We start from the raw sequence: 15,737 nt of genomic DNA on the forward strand, positions 1-15,737 counted from the left end.
TTTAGTTTTAAAAACATTTTGTATTTTGTTATGTTGCTAAAATATGTAGGCTTAGCTATTATAGTTTTATTATACATTAATTAGACTTGTTACGACTAAGATTTTTTAATACAATTTTACACTTATAATACACCCAGTTAAAATAGTAAAAAAATATTTGTTTTATGTTAGCAGAATTTAATTTCTTTTGAATTAACTTTAATATTTTTAAAATAAATTTATTAAAATTATGAAATGAGCACCTCGATTGGTTTAATTAACGGTCGACCTCTCTCGTCCCCGTCGGCTTTTAGTTCGGAATCAACGAGCCCAACTTCACCGATCGAGACGGGATGTTGCAGATATCCAAGATCCAGAAGCGTCAACTCTTTATTCAATCACAAACACGATAAAACCAAGACAAACAGTATCAAGAGGTTACCTAAATTTACCTGGGCTATTTTTAGAGGAAGGGATAAGACTAAGAAGCCTAAAGATTTGAAAATCGAAAGAAGACAGCCAGTTCAAAAAGTAACTTCGTGGCAGTATGTACAACCTGACTCTGAAATTGATATTCCAATAACTGACAAGCCTTTGGTTATTAAAAATCACTATGAGCGTACTTCGTTTGATTCTAGGACTGTTCTTGCCGAACAGAGAATACAAAATTTTATAATTGTGCCAACAAATACACCATCTTCATTGTTAAGAGTGGAGCCATCCGCTAAAACTCAAACTTCACCAAAATCTTTGAGAAGAAGAGTATTGGATAGGGATTTAAGTAAGAAACAGTCGACTGCAGTAAATGGAGGTAAGTTTTCTCATGCTAAATTTTTTTTTGTTATTTTTTTAACCTTAAAAATCGGTATCGCACGATGACGCTATGGGGCATTAGTATAAAGTGAATTATCATGAAAAGGTTGTAAATAACATTGCGCACAAAATCTGTGTTAAAAATAGTTGTCTGTACTAAAATACTGAGCCGAAATCCTTTAACATAGCATAAGTGTAAAGTACAATACAATATAAAAATGCTTCAGTACTAATTATTTCAAACAGCTATTTCTTATTTAAAAAAATTAAACACTACCTTAAATAAAAAATTAGGGTGACATAAAAAAGAGAAAAAGGCTTCTTTAAAAGTAAAATTGATTGGAGCAGGTATATTAGGAATATCAATAATTTTAAAGCAACGTTTAACTAAAACCCAAATATCTGTAAATGTATAAGGGACAGTACCTAAGCCATTTAATACGTGCGCTTAAAACCTGTTGTGATATTGACTTAGTGTATGGCATTCCAACGCCACGAGCTGTACCGTAGTAAATTTATTACTAAAGCCTTGGTTAACTTCGACCAATTTGAACAAAAAAGTTTTAGGTGGTTGTAGTGGAATAGTGTATTGGTGGAATATATTATTTGTTTAAGTTGAATCAAATAACAAAAGTTTTTGTTAAAATTAAATGAATCGCTCTCCTTTTTTAAACTATTTTATGCTACATACCTACACATTTTTATTACTGTATATGTGACGTTTTTAGTTAAATTATACCTTTTTTGGTTTACAAATAACTTTCATTAAAAAAATAAATTTAGAGTAAATTTTAAAAACCAACATTTGTTATGGTAAAAATATTATTCCTCTAAGAAAATGTATTTTTATTAAATTCGAAAACAAGAACAGTTGACTGTGACTTGTTTAATTTTGTCGAGCTAAACTTAGCACAATAACATCAGCAAACCCAAAATATGAAATTCCTAAACAGTGACGTGACCTTACAATTTAGCGAAAATCAACGAACCATGCTGAACGCTACGCCGCAGGCTCAGCATGGATAAACAAGTATACGCTGGGCTAAGTCAAATTTAACTGATCATTTTCTGAGGCTAAATGGTATAAAGCAAAACGTTATGTTAGTGATATAGGGGTATGCGTGAGGGAATCGATGTGTGGCAGTTTAACACGCATGAGCTAGCTTTGGCCACAGAGTAAGGAGTGGGTTTGTTTTATTTAGAGAAAATGTTTTTTCAGAGAAATTAGGTTGTGCTTAAAATTAATTGCTTTTCGACAGGTTTTAATATATTTTGTCGTACAAACTTCTACCTGAGAAAAGTATTGCTATTGTCTAATTGTGCACAAAGAATTTGATTAAAACCTGGGTTTTGTTGTAGTATTATTTAATAAATATTGACCGACAGATGAGGTTATTTATAAACCACAACGTATGCAACATGTCGTGATGTGTACACAATCAGATGTTCAAGCACCAACCACTTTAGCATAAAAGAATAGGGGAGTTAGATGTTGATTATGTTCTAGGCTTAGCCAAACTTTCGTCAGCACTTTAATCTAATCGATTGCAATCAGCATTAGGCTAGATAGGTTAAGTTCTCATGCTCAGAAGAAAATCAATTTTGTTGGGAATACATTTGCTTATTTGAAAAAGTAAATTAATTGACGTAAAGTGAACGAAAAATACATACTTAGTGCATTCCAATATATGATTTTTCGTGATGTTTTAGTAAATAAAGATTAAAACTCAAAATATTTCGTCAATATGAGTGCTCCATCCAACTCCCATTTGAAAGTTTTTAAAAAGCAAAGGTTTTCAAACAAATTAAAATGATCGTAAAATTCAGAACACTGTTTGTTGAACCAGCATGAACCTGAGCCTAAAACTAAGCTTGGTTTATATGGAACGAATTTTATTGATTTTAGTTGCAATTAGAGAAGATTTTAGAAGCAAAATGTGATTGTTTTTAAACTGACAGTTGTTTGGATTATTATTATTATTTAGAATTGTTATTTAAATTTAGGAGTTATGTAATTTTTCAGCTATTGGAATGGTATATAAAAATTAGATTGTTTTTCTTCGTAAAAAAGGGATGTGTGAATAAAACTTTGCGAATTATATTGTATTACATTAAATATAGAGATCGTGTATTTATTAAAACCACATCTAGCAGCCTAAAGTAAAGCGAGCCACGTACTTCAGAAACAAAACGATTTTCAAGGGTTAAAAGGTTTAAGTTATAGTAAGTGTGTATCGCTTAAACGTATAAGGTAAATAGGTAATACGTCAGAATATAAGTTAGAACATAAATTTTATAATTGATGCAGAAAATTACAAAATACAGTATTTAATTTAAAAAAAATGAAGCAGTAATATCCAAGTTAATGCTAGCTAAGTTTATTTCAAATATAAAAATTGTTTATGAAAATGATTTCTCTTATCTTGTTAACAAGATTTTCTGCAAACATTTAAAACAAGAATAAATTAAACATAGACATACCAAATGACTAACGTGGATACCAATCATCAGTAATGAATGTGTGAGGTCTTTATAATATTCGTGACACTTTGCAGATTTCGAAATTAATCCGATTTATTCGAGTTAATAAAGTTGGTTACAAAGTACCGTAATCTATTTAAAGTGCAGATATTTTGTTTGGTATTTTAAAAAGATAAAAATGTTGGTTTGATGGTATTTAAGTGCCCGTGTATATAGTTCTAAATTTAAATAGGAATTTTTAATATTAAAATAGTTTTGGTTAGCCTGAAGTACCAACATATATCTTTAGTCACAAAAATCTATGTTATTTGCAGTGGAATTTTTAAACTCTATAATAAACAAATACCTTAAATTTTTGTAAATCACAGTATTACAATGCATTTTATAAAAAAGGTAAAAGTTTATCAAAAGTTTTTTTTTTATTTTTGCATATTTTAAGCCTGGTGATTTAAAGCTTTATGTAATTATTTAAATGTTGTTAAAAAAATTTGTTTAAACAAAAATGAGTGACAGATCTTCTACGTGTAGTGATTTGGGTAAGTATATCTTTAAAAATAAACTTATCTTCGTTATTTACAAAATCAAAAAATTGAAAAAATTTAGTTTTAATATTAACTTCGTCAAGAAAACGAAAAAATTTAAAAAATGCCCTAAATTTTTTAGGCAAAACTTCGTATAATATAAATGCTAACAATTAAAACTCATTTAAAGTGTTTTGTACGTAAAACTAAACTATTTATCTTTTAATATTCACAGATGTTCCACGATCGCCTGGTCCACTAGATGGCAGTCTTTACACTCAAGTTAAGAAACGGAAACCTGGTGAAACCGACGAATCTGATGATTCCAACTCAAGTCTGTCTTTAAACCGGTTTGTTACTCTGGTTAATTCTTTTTATTTAATACCCAATTTGGAAGGTTAGCACTAAGTTGCTAATCGTTATATACAACGACTGGTGATTTTTATTTTTTCGGTGATCAAATCTTATATTTCCACAAATTTTTTATTACATAAAACTATAAAATGTTTTGGAAACTACTGCATTATATAACGAATTAACAACGTTATTTTGTGATAATTCTACTAATTATACCAAATTTTTTGCATCACGATTAAAGTTGAAATTTTTGTTGGTGTTTTAACGTCTGTGTGTTTCAAAATTTTTTTTTTATTTAACATTTGTTACCATAAAACATTTTAGGAATGTCTTAATGTAAACAAACCTAATAAAATTATACCATTAAACGTAAAGAGAATTGTTTGTATATATAATATATAATTTCCTTTTTAGGTCTATGTCATATTAGCTGATATGTTTGAATTAAATTATTAAATCTAAACAATTTCACTTTATACTTTGGTAAACTTGTTCATAAGAATTTATTAAAACCACATAATTCAAATGTTGAACACCTGATATATTTAATTTACAACATTTTTATTTAGGGGTTATCATTCTGCTGACGAATTTCCAAACCAAACAAGTCCTTCAATTATGAAGAAAAACGATCCAAGTTCTGCACACAAAGGTAAAAGATTTGTTAAAATCAACATAGGATTTGGCAACGTTTATGTAACATCAATCACGAAGATTATCAACACCTTCACTATCTTAGTACAATCTTCAAACATCAATCCACCCGTATTTTGACATTGCTTAAAAGTTTTGTTAATTTTAAAGATTTTTTTAAAGCATTTAACACCATCACCCTTAAACACAGGATACGCGAAGTATTAAAATGTGCTTTAACTCAAGTATAGGCCTACTGTTTAAACGCCATTACTTTGTATATAAGTGTCTTTAAGTAAGCTGATATGCTTTTACCTGTTCTTGCCTGACTTATTTCGCAGCCCTAAAACAGAATAGGCCACCCCGCATGTTAAATATAGATTGGTTTTTGCAATGATATCTGACAAAGAAAAGCTTTGTTTTAAAAATTTAAAAATAAAGTTATGTAAAATTATCTCCCATTTTTCATTAGTGAATGTTATGGTCTTGAAGTGATATTTTCAACATACTTATACTTAGACAAGGTTCTAAAGAAACGACAATATTTTTGCAATTAATATTTATTCTGTTTTAGTATCTATAAATATTTGGTTACTAATTGAAACATCTTAATTATTGAATAATTTTTAGATGACATGCAAACTGATAATATTAGTGGACACAGTGGTTCAGGTGGTGACTTCCCTCCTTTTATGACGTCATCAACTCACGAGTACGAGGAATTAATTCACGATGCAGAAGTTTCGGTAACCACGTCCAAGTACACCGTTAACGACATTGCAAATGCCCTGGAGGAAAACGACGAATCTCACATGACGTCATTAGTCGTTACGTCACAGCATACACAGGAAGAATTTCAAATAGTGATGCCCACTAATGTTCACACAAGACCAGAAATAATTCACGATTATGAAGTCACACTCGAACAAGATGAGGTCCAAAATGAACCTAAAGTTCATTCTTTCGTTACTGATCATGACGTTATACACAATGACGTCATAACTAATAGGAATATACCTAAAGAGATTTTACCGATACATCGAAACGAAGAAGGGGACAAATTTGATATTCCTGGAACGTTGCCGCAACTTGGCGCTACAGAGTGAGTTTTTAAACTTTTATAAATTAATAACATGTTAATATTTAAGGTTAGTTGTAATAAAAATCTAAATTAACTTTTTTTTGTTTAAAATAGATTAAAATGTTTAATAAAACAAAAAAATATTCTAACTACGTATATTGTAAGGTAAAATGTAATGTTTCTTATGTTCAATTGATTGGTGGTTTTTGGTATATATAAATTTTTCATTACTTATTCTATAACAAGCAAAGGCACACTTTAAAAATTACGTCATCTTAAAAAGGTTCTAATCGAAAACTATTACTCATCATAATTTTCTGTCTAATAAGTTCAAAATTTTAACCAAAATTAGCTTTTTTTGTTGGTTTTTGAAAGTAACAGGATGCGTACCTGGGTTGCTAAACAAACTTAATTTGTGTCAAAATAATTTCACGAGTTTGAGCTAACTCTTTAGCTAGCCGCGAAGCATTTAGATTGCGTGTTTTATCATATGGTGAAGTCGAGTGGTGGTTAAAGAGTTATATATGTTGATGCATTACCTCATGTGCGGTAAGATAAGGCATTAGTCAAGTAGTAAAACCATTCGCATGCCGTTTTTATTATGGTTCATTTACTACTTGCTATGTCTACAAATTTATCTTTTGTCGAAACGTATAAATTAACAAAAAGTTGTCTAATGTATTTTTAAGACTTCGATAACTACCTTTAGGTATGTATAATGTTATAGCTGATAAGGCATTTAAATACTTCTTACAGGAAATGCAATTGGCAAATATATAATGAAGTAGTTGCCAAAAGATTTTCGTTGACATTTTGTTAATAAGATATTCTTTGTTTTAAAGTTTTAAGATTAGCTTTAGTATTTATAGGCTTGGATAGAGTTTGGACAAGTCAGAGAATTAATAAAAATAAAGGTTTTTATTCTACTGTATTTATTTAGAACGTATATTAGGAGTTATCTTATTTGTTGCGATAAAAAATCAATAATCACATTCAATATTTAACGTAATTTGTTATATTGACAAATTCGATTTAAATTGATGCGCATTTGTCATTTATTTACCAATACAATACCGAACACAGAGGAATAATTAGTTAATATAAAATAAAAAGATTTTAATTGGATTGACAGGTTTTAAAATTTTTACTTCTTGGTTTTGAATGTAATCAAACAATAATTATGTTCAACTTTTACTCTTGTATTTAACATTTATTATGCATCCAATTAAGGCAATTAATGAACTTCTCTATTAAAGTCAAAACAAAATCATTTCAAAAATTCCCAATCATCATTTACTTAATTGGACACGCTGCAGCGATTTCATCATTATTATTTTTATTATTAGGCTGTGTTGTTTTCACAACGTTTCAAAATTACGGAACGACAACTAGGGCTTTTATTTGGATGGATATTATGAGAAAATCGATATGCTTTTGTTAGAGATGTTAGTGGTTAAGGTCGTTTAGTTGTTTGCGCTGAACATTTTGTTAATACAGAGTGGTTTTGTCGAAAATATGGAAATTCAAACAACAGGGTAACAATTTGAATTGAATGTAATCATATTAAGATGAAAAGTTTTTATTATAAAAAATAATTAGTTTTTTTGTAGAAAAAATTCTAACATACTTCAATTTAGTTTGTAGTGTTTTTTTTTAAGAATTTTATTAATGTATAACTTTTTGGTTTTGTTTTAGAAGTATCTCTGGTCAAATAATCACATAATTTTTAAAGCATTGTTAGGTATTAAAACAAATATACTCAACGACCAAAATAACTATTAAACTTGGTTAAAAACAGGAATCGGTAAACGAATTCTCAGAATGCTATAAAAAATACGTTTTTTGCTAAATATTTGTTATAAAGATAAGTTATATAATATTTTAAATGATTCACACATTTTTTTGATAAAATACCTGAGGTTTTAAATGCATTCTGTTTTAAGCGTTTTTGATTTTATCCTACACAACAGTTAAGCAAAATGTTAAGATAAGATGAAAAAACAAGGTTTGGCTTTCACGAAATTTTATGCTTGCTATCCCAAGTGATCAGAAGGTAGACGGGAACTCATAAATTATTTAATTTTCCAGTGTGAAGTTTAGGTCGCTGTTGTTAAATTAAAGTGCGTTTTTAAAAAGGTTTAAGCAAAAAGGCAACTAGTTTAGTTATTTTATATTCAACAAAAGTTGTTCAAATAACCAATAGTTTATGATATAGTTAGTGCAAAAAAGTTATTAGATATTAAATACCTTTAAAAATGCATTAAAATGGGATTTAAACTTGTAAAATAGGGTCTCTGTATATAATGTTTAACAATCCCAAAGTGGTGAGAAATTTTATGATTTGTATGTTTGGTGCCAAGCTGGTAAAATTTTAGACCTAAAGTCAATAAACTATTAAATATAAAAACAAACTTAGTTGGGGCACAATAAAGTTTGTGTGCGTGGTTTAAAAATGAAATAACTGCATATGAATTTTATTATAAATTTATTAAAGAACTTTATGTATTAGAAAGTTAAATTGTTTAGATTAAGGCGTTGTTAATGTTTTAAGAAATATTATATAAATTTATTACTTTTATTTAAATAGTAAAAAAGAGTGTTTGAAATAAAAAATTTTTTGCGTTTTTTTGGATATACATTTTTTAACTTTGGTTTTATTTTTACCAACTGACGTAATTTAAAATTACAGGGTTGCCCAAAATCAATGATATTTAATTGTAGGTTAAGTAAGCGCAACTTAATGTTTATCACACAGAGTTAAACACACTTATGTACAAGTTATTTCAAATAACCTTGTTCGTTTATGAAAAACTTTAAGCCGGGCTCTCAGAATCATGTTCAAAGTCGTGTATTAGTTTTTAAGTAAACACATTCAAGTGTTTAATCGAAATGACTCAACATGACCGCCTACTATGTAATTACATTTATAAGCCAGGTTGTTCTTTCTCAATATAATAAAGTTTATTTTTTATAATAACCAACTGCATAAATTAAGCGCTGTAATTGTATTAGGAAAATTTTTTGACTAACATTACACCAATGCGACAAATTTTTTGTAGCTTTCGTCAGATATTGGAATTTCGATTATGAACGGTTATTATTTAGTGATCAGCATTATGTTAGTACAACCAATGTAATAAGAAACTAATCAATACGGCTAATTCATGTAATAATATTGGTAACTAGTGTTGGTGATACATGAGTATATAACGTTGATACAGTTCAAGGGAAGTTAAATTTGTCCAATTAAGGCAAGGAAAACTCAGTCAAGAAGTAACTTGTCAGAAACAGTTTAAAATTTTGACTATATAGATTCATTGACACAAAAGGTTAATAATGTATTTTGAGTTAATAAGGTACGTTTACATCAAACAAATTGACTTACTCAACCTTAAATCAGTTTTCATTTGCGATTTGATATAATTATAAAATGTAAAGTTCATTTGCGTAATATGTAATAGTAATACTACGGTTAAATAATATATTTGTGCAAATTTAAATAATACATCGTAATGGGTGATTATAACTTCCGTTTTAAATTAGTATTTATACATTAATATTCAATATATTGTGTTTATGGCTTGTGCTTTTTAAAAGATGACGATGTTATTGAATATCGGAAGTTATTGATTAAATAATCGGCATATAGGTGTGGCAATTTGGCAAATTTATTTGGAGGTTATTGAATTTCAATTCTGAATATTAAATTTTGTTTTAAAAACTTTAAATTATGTTATTGTTTAGTTGGTATCACCTTAGCATAGTTTAAGTTACCATTTTGAAGGACGGGTAGTTAGGTATTTGTTTATCATATAGAAGTGATCGTATGGTGTGGTCTATACCTTAGTTACACTTTAAGAAGGGTTGTAAGCCAACGCCTATCAATCTTTGTTTTTAAATCCATATTTGAGCTGCATTTCCTATTTGTCCTTTCGGATTTGAAAAGCTTATCTTTCAGATCGATACAGTAAGCTCTCGAGTAGTTTCGGATATGTTATGTTAATATATTTTATTAGCGTTATAGACATTGCTAGATTTTTTACTATTAGTGTTTTTATTTGAAAGTTTATATATTTGGAATTAAAAAATAAGTTCCCTAAAATGCTAAGGCATGTAGTGTTATGTTTTAAAATTTATGAAATTTTTTTTGCGCTAACGAAGACAAACTTTCGAAAGTGCAAAAATAGAAATTACAAAACGCTTTAAATCACGTCACCTTTTTTTAAAGGTTTAAACATTTATCGCTAGCTTTTGTTATTTTTTCTAGAAAGTGGGTCATATAGAAACGTTATATTTTATCCGTCAATTAATTGAAAAAAGATCTGATTTCATATTCACCTTTGTGAAGTTAGTTGTTATTGTGTTGTATGCAATATAAAGTAAGGCCTATATTACTTGTATCAGTATTTTTTGAATTCACACCCGACCAAATCTCGTGTATCTTTTTACAATGTTAATCATTAAAGTTACACTTTACTGTACATTGTCCAATGTAGTACGTTCTACTGACCTATGCCGTAAAGTAAACAGGTGCGAACTCTTTGGTGTATTCGATTTCAATGGGATTTACTTTTGTTAAAAAGTTACAAACGTTGTGTAATAGAAATAAATAGGTGTTATGTTAATAATTGTAAAGGTGTGTGTTATAGTTAATGCAAAATTTTATTTAAATCTGTGTATTAACTAAAGGTTGAGGTTTATTTATGTAGGTAACTTAAGATTCTTATTAAATAGTATAGTAGTTATTAAGAGGGTGGTAATTGGTAAACTATACAATTTTCGAGGATTCTGAAGGTAATTGGTTTAAATGCACATTTTTATGTTTATTTAGTTTTAAATTACAGTTTTGAGTCTGACAAAAGTTACTTTATACTTGTATTTCTCAAATTATAGAGAAGTATTTTAAGAAATTCTTGATATTTAGGTTTATTTTCTTATAAATACAAATGATATTTAGGTTTATTTTCTTATAAATGCTTTGTAGGGAAAAAATAAATTTAAATTAAAGTATTTTATGTAATTAAAGTTTCTGTAGGAGTGATAATTTATAGTAGGCTACTCACGTTTTAAAACAATTGTCAATGAATTAAAAGATAGCTTAATTACCCATGACCAAAACAATTAAGCCAAAAATCAAAAAGGCTTAGATTAAATTCAGTCTTTTTGTAAATTAAAGTTAATTTAATTATTTGTAAGACTTACATTACGAAAAATTCATTAAATTTTTATTTGTTTAGATACTTGCCTGATTGTAGTAGTGTAAATGTAAACGAATCTACCCCGACGACAAGCCAACTTTCCGCGGCAAAAATGTTTCAACCTTCCCCGTCAAATCATCTCACACAACTCGATGTCGACAACGCAATGGCGCTTGTTAACGAATGCTTAGCAGACACAGAAGAACGTGGATATGAGGACACAACAAATTTAAAAGATTTAAACGGAAATACAGACGCTCCCCAATTTTCGCCAGCACAACCGGATTATCCTGCTTTAACACTGGACCCGAGGTTTGAGGAAAAGGGACCTGAGTATGCTTTACCAGTTCGAGATGTTGTTCTGGGTACAATTCCAGCACGAAAAGCCGTATTAGTGACCAACAAAAACAATGAAACATTCCTGATGAACCAAGCCGATTTGGTAAACAATAACAACCCGACTGACTTAAAAAACGTAAAGTTTAACGATGATTCTAAGCTTGATGGGAGTGGATACTCAACAATTGAAGATATTAATACAGTGAGTAATCCTGTTTTAAAACAGTTGGATCATCCTTCGTTGGAAAGAAACAGTGACGTAGACAGTGGCATTGACGGTAGTGCTATGGTTCACACCACGTCGACAACCAGTGACATTAACACCTCTGACGTAACTAGTTCTGTGGCGTCATTTAACCATGATAAAAAGGAACCAGAAACCAGTCAGGTATAACATACATCTATTTTAACCACTCATGCATAATTGCTTTAATAAATTTGTGGATTTTAATTTTTTAACTTTTTTTACTTGGAGTAAATTTATTTTGTAGACTTGGCCTCAAGTCCAGTCTACTCTTTCCTCTCCATCTCTTACTTCTCCCACTCTTACAAACACCAGTGAGACAATGGGAGACAAAGAAATGGAACAAGATGATGGTGAGGACGAAGAGGAAAAAAGAGTAAGAGAAGAAATTGAAAATATGCAAAAGAAATTACAGGATCTTCAAAATAAACACGTGCGTCTAAAAAAGAACTAAATGTTTATAAATTTTTATGTTTTCATTTTTTAAATTTGTCTATTTTTATAAAATTGTACGACGCGATATAAACAGTTGAAACCTATCAATTCAATTAAAAATGATTAAAATTGTAAAAAATCTAAAGGTAAAGGCTTTAAATTAAAAATTATTTTACTTTGTTTACAGAATACACTAAAGCGGCGTAAAGAAGAGACAAAGCGACATAGTTTAGGATATAAGATCTCGCAGACTAATGACTCAACAGGTAATATAATCACATAACAGCTTTTCTAGAAAAGCTTTAGTAAATTTCTACATTAACTAACTTTAGTGTTTGTAATATGTAAATTTTACGTTTAAATATATACTATATACAAACCATTTATCGTCAAAAGTTTAAGGTTTAGTTTTTTGCTTAAATATTTTTTTAAATCACGTTTAGTACCGACCTTAAATCACGTGATTAGCGCCACCTTGCCACGACCGCCAGGTCATCGTAGTTCACAACCTAACTCAAAATCCCAGACCGGTCATCTCAGTGATAAAGAACAACAAGAAATCGACGACCTTTTGCGATCCGTTCAGGAACTCGATATTATGACGTCACAGCAGCCAGTCAATGACGTCATAACTACAACAGAGGTAAGGAGCGTTGTGGATGTTTAGGTATATCACTTTTGCCACGTGGATGTAAAATAGACGGTTTTGTTATTTTTACAGCAGAGCTGCTAAAGCTTAAGCGTATATTAGTTATTTAGCTTCTTTTTAAAAATTGTCTTCTGTATGTTGTAAAATTTTAAATTGTAAAGTTAGACACACATTTATACACCAGCAAGTATTAGTTAGACCAATAAACAAAGTTTATTAGAATAAATAACTACTTCATCTTTTTAAGTTTAATGGGCAAAATTTCTGTCAGTTTTAATAAGATGAGTATATAGTGATTGCTTTGTTGTGTTATTTTAACAAATAGTTTGGGTTTCTGACGTAGATTGACAAGCCCTAGTTGATTTTACAGCGGTATGTTAAAGTGGTTCTTGCGGGTTTAGAACTTGATTGTTAAATAAAGGCGTTATATGACGTTCATTCAACATTTTACAGAAAAATTACAATTTTAAAAATCAATTTGTATTTTCGAATTACGTAATATCCCAAAATAGCACCTTTGTATTATGATAAGCCTGCAAATACTCTGAAATATTTATTGCGCTCTGGTCGGTGGGTATTGATATTATCTGATGTAATACGCACTCCGGCGAATTGAAATTTATTGTGGGTGTTGTAATCTGTAGATTATCCGTGTAATCTCGGCAACCAAACTCTACCCAATTGACTTTGAAATGAACAATCTGACTCGAAATCGATCTAGTCGATCAACGTCACTTAGCCGTTATTAATCGTTGTCTTTGTGTGCGCTTTTGCTCGCCATGACGTATTAACGTAAACAGTCAATCAGAGATTTGAGATCTGTTCTTGATTAAATACAACTGTTTGATGGCTGCATGGTTTTTACAGAACATTGTCAATGCTGTTTATGCCCTTAGGGTTTAAGCAATTTTAACTTTAATGTGACACCCACATTTAGGGCAAATTTTACATTTGTAATCTTATCGTTTAAACAGCTTGCAATAATAAATATGTAGATTTGTTCAAATGTAACTTTGAGTTAGGTTTTGCAAACTCAAAAGCATTGTTTTAAGTTTTAAACGCAGGTGTATTTTCAATAGCATAGTTTTTGCTATTGTTTATGGAATAAGTTCACTGGCTATTCTGTTTACAGGCTTTACCTTTAATATACTGAATTATTTATTAGGTTTAGAAAATTTTATTAAATTTAACCATATACACAAACGTTAAAGGTAGCATACGTAATTCGCTATATATTATATAACATACGGATCGTTTATTAAATTTAAATTTTTTTCGAAGTTCGGAAAATATATAATAGTAAGACAAGTTGAGTTTAATCTATATTCGATTATAATAGTACTAGGTTATGTTATCATTTAACTACAAACTGTTATTAGAGTAGACAGTGTACGAATCTGTGTTCATTGTGCTCAAAATTGTAAATAATAGACAATTTGCTAGGAAAATCAGAATTTTGCAGAGAAGTTAAAAGAAGTAATAATAAATCATTTTAATGAATTTTAGTGTGAAGGTGAATACATGAGTCGCCATTATTTTAATAATGCACACGATTTTGATTGATAATATTATGGGTTCAAAGAGGTTGATTTTATTTTAAGCAACGTTAATCTTAATTAAAAAAAAGAATCGTGCCTAATTTTCATTAAAACAGAAATTAAAATAATCTGTCAGTTGCTCTCAATCAATATACTCAGTTTTAAACTTGGTTTTATTTTGCAAAACTTAATATACGTAATAATTTTATTTTTTTGACTTAAATGTTATCCGTAATTTGTTTTGTCGAATTTTCGGTTTTGTCACGTGATAGCATTTTTTGTGACGTCAATATCACACGTTCTATTGGTTTAGCGATGAGGCGATAAGATAACTCGTTTGTGATCCCAAATCGAGGTTTTTCTTTCAATGTGATGTTATAGTATAAGATTACGTCATTGGGTTATTTTTGAAGTAATGTTAGCCTTTTTTGCAATAAATTAAATAAATGTTTTATTTTCGCTTTTTGTGCAAGTTAACTAAATTAGCAACAAGATTAGAATAACTTTTTGTTATTGTTTGTTGCCGTCGGTGGGCAACAGAGAGTTAGGTCTGTGTTAGTTAACTTTTAATTTCCATACTTTTAAAATCAAATGTTTATTTATTACACGTTATATTTAATTTTTTTTGTTAATAAATTTTTAGGAAAAATGTAGACTCGGACTATCTATTTTTATAAATTTTATTTAAATAATTACTGAAAAAATATTATTGGCAAATATTGGCGTGAACTGTCGAGGGATAGTTAAGGATATATCAATTGGTTTTGTTTCGTTAATTGAATTTCCTTTTTAACGTTCACGCTTGTCAAATGATGACGTCATTTCCTATAAAATACTCAAAGGGTTAAATGGTCGGTGCTCTGACGTTTCCAACTTTTGCAAAAAATTAACTGAATATTTTTATGATTTTATTTTTAATTGCGTTTTACACGTATTACTTTTACATGCGTTAGATTTGACTGTTTGTCTGCAAAAAAGCAAGCCAATGACATTTAAATGCAAACGTAATGAAGCAATCAAACCCTTAACATTTTGCTATCCCCAATTTAACTGTTTACCTTCTTTTCAAATGACGTCAATGTCTTGTTTATTTTGTTATTTGATTTGTCATTTAAAACGAGTTTTTTGGAATTGAAATTGGAAAACGTTAAAGTTTAAATGTGCTTTTTTATGTATGTAGTTATATTGTTATTTGCTTCAATATTTTATTTTTAAAATTTAAAATCTTTTAGAAAAATGTTGAAAAAGGACAGAGGTATTGAAAAATGTTTGTAAAGAATTAAAAAAAAAATTCTGAATTGTTTACTGCCTATATTTTTAAAATTTTAAATACTAGAAGTTGAAAAGGTTAATAAGACAATTGATCCAACATTAAACTGCGTTAACATAAGGTTAACAGTTCAGTTATACTTACAAAGTATGTCAATTATACTCTTCACTTTTATACCTAAAATTTGCGTCGTAAAAAG

At 29.1% G+C, this 15,737-nt stretch overlaps 1 protein-coding gene across 2 annotated transcripts in view; it reads left to right on the forward strand.

Moving 5' to 3' along the window:
* The first annotated feature begins 219 nt into the window (after positions 1–219).
* The window catches only part of LOC145743622 (uncharacterized), a 45,947-nt gene continuing 30,429 nt past the window's right edge, over positions 220–15,737 (forward strand). The window contains exons 1-8 of one of the 2 annotated variants that reach the window (XM_082561625.1): positions 220–790; positions 4,030–4,144; positions 4,721–4,803; positions 5,415–5,886; positions 11,103–11,790; positions 11,894–12,079; positions 12,269–12,347; positions 12,525–12,724. In XM_082561625.1, the coding sequence (XP_082417751.1) occupies positions 235–790; positions 4,030–4,144; positions 4,721–4,803; positions 5,415–5,886; positions 11,103–11,790; positions 11,894–12,079; positions 12,269–12,347; positions 12,525–12,724 (2,379 nt within the window). In that variant the 5' untranslated portion in view covers positions 220–234. Of the gene's footprint in view, positions 791–3,708; positions 3,810–4,029; positions 4,145–4,720; positions 4,804–5,414; positions 5,887–11,102; positions 11,791–11,893; positions 12,080–12,268; positions 12,348–12,524; positions 12,725–15,737 lie in introns of those variants that run through there. The other variant, XM_082561626.1, reaches the window with a different exon arrangement.

This window comes from Corella eumyota, chromosome 2 (assembly GCF_963082875.1).
Source record: "Corella eumyota chromosome 2, kaCorEumy4.1, whole genome shotgun sequence".
Lineage (NCBI taxonomy): Eukaryota > Metazoa > Chordata > Ascidiacea > Phlebobranchia > Corellidae > Corella > Corella eumyota.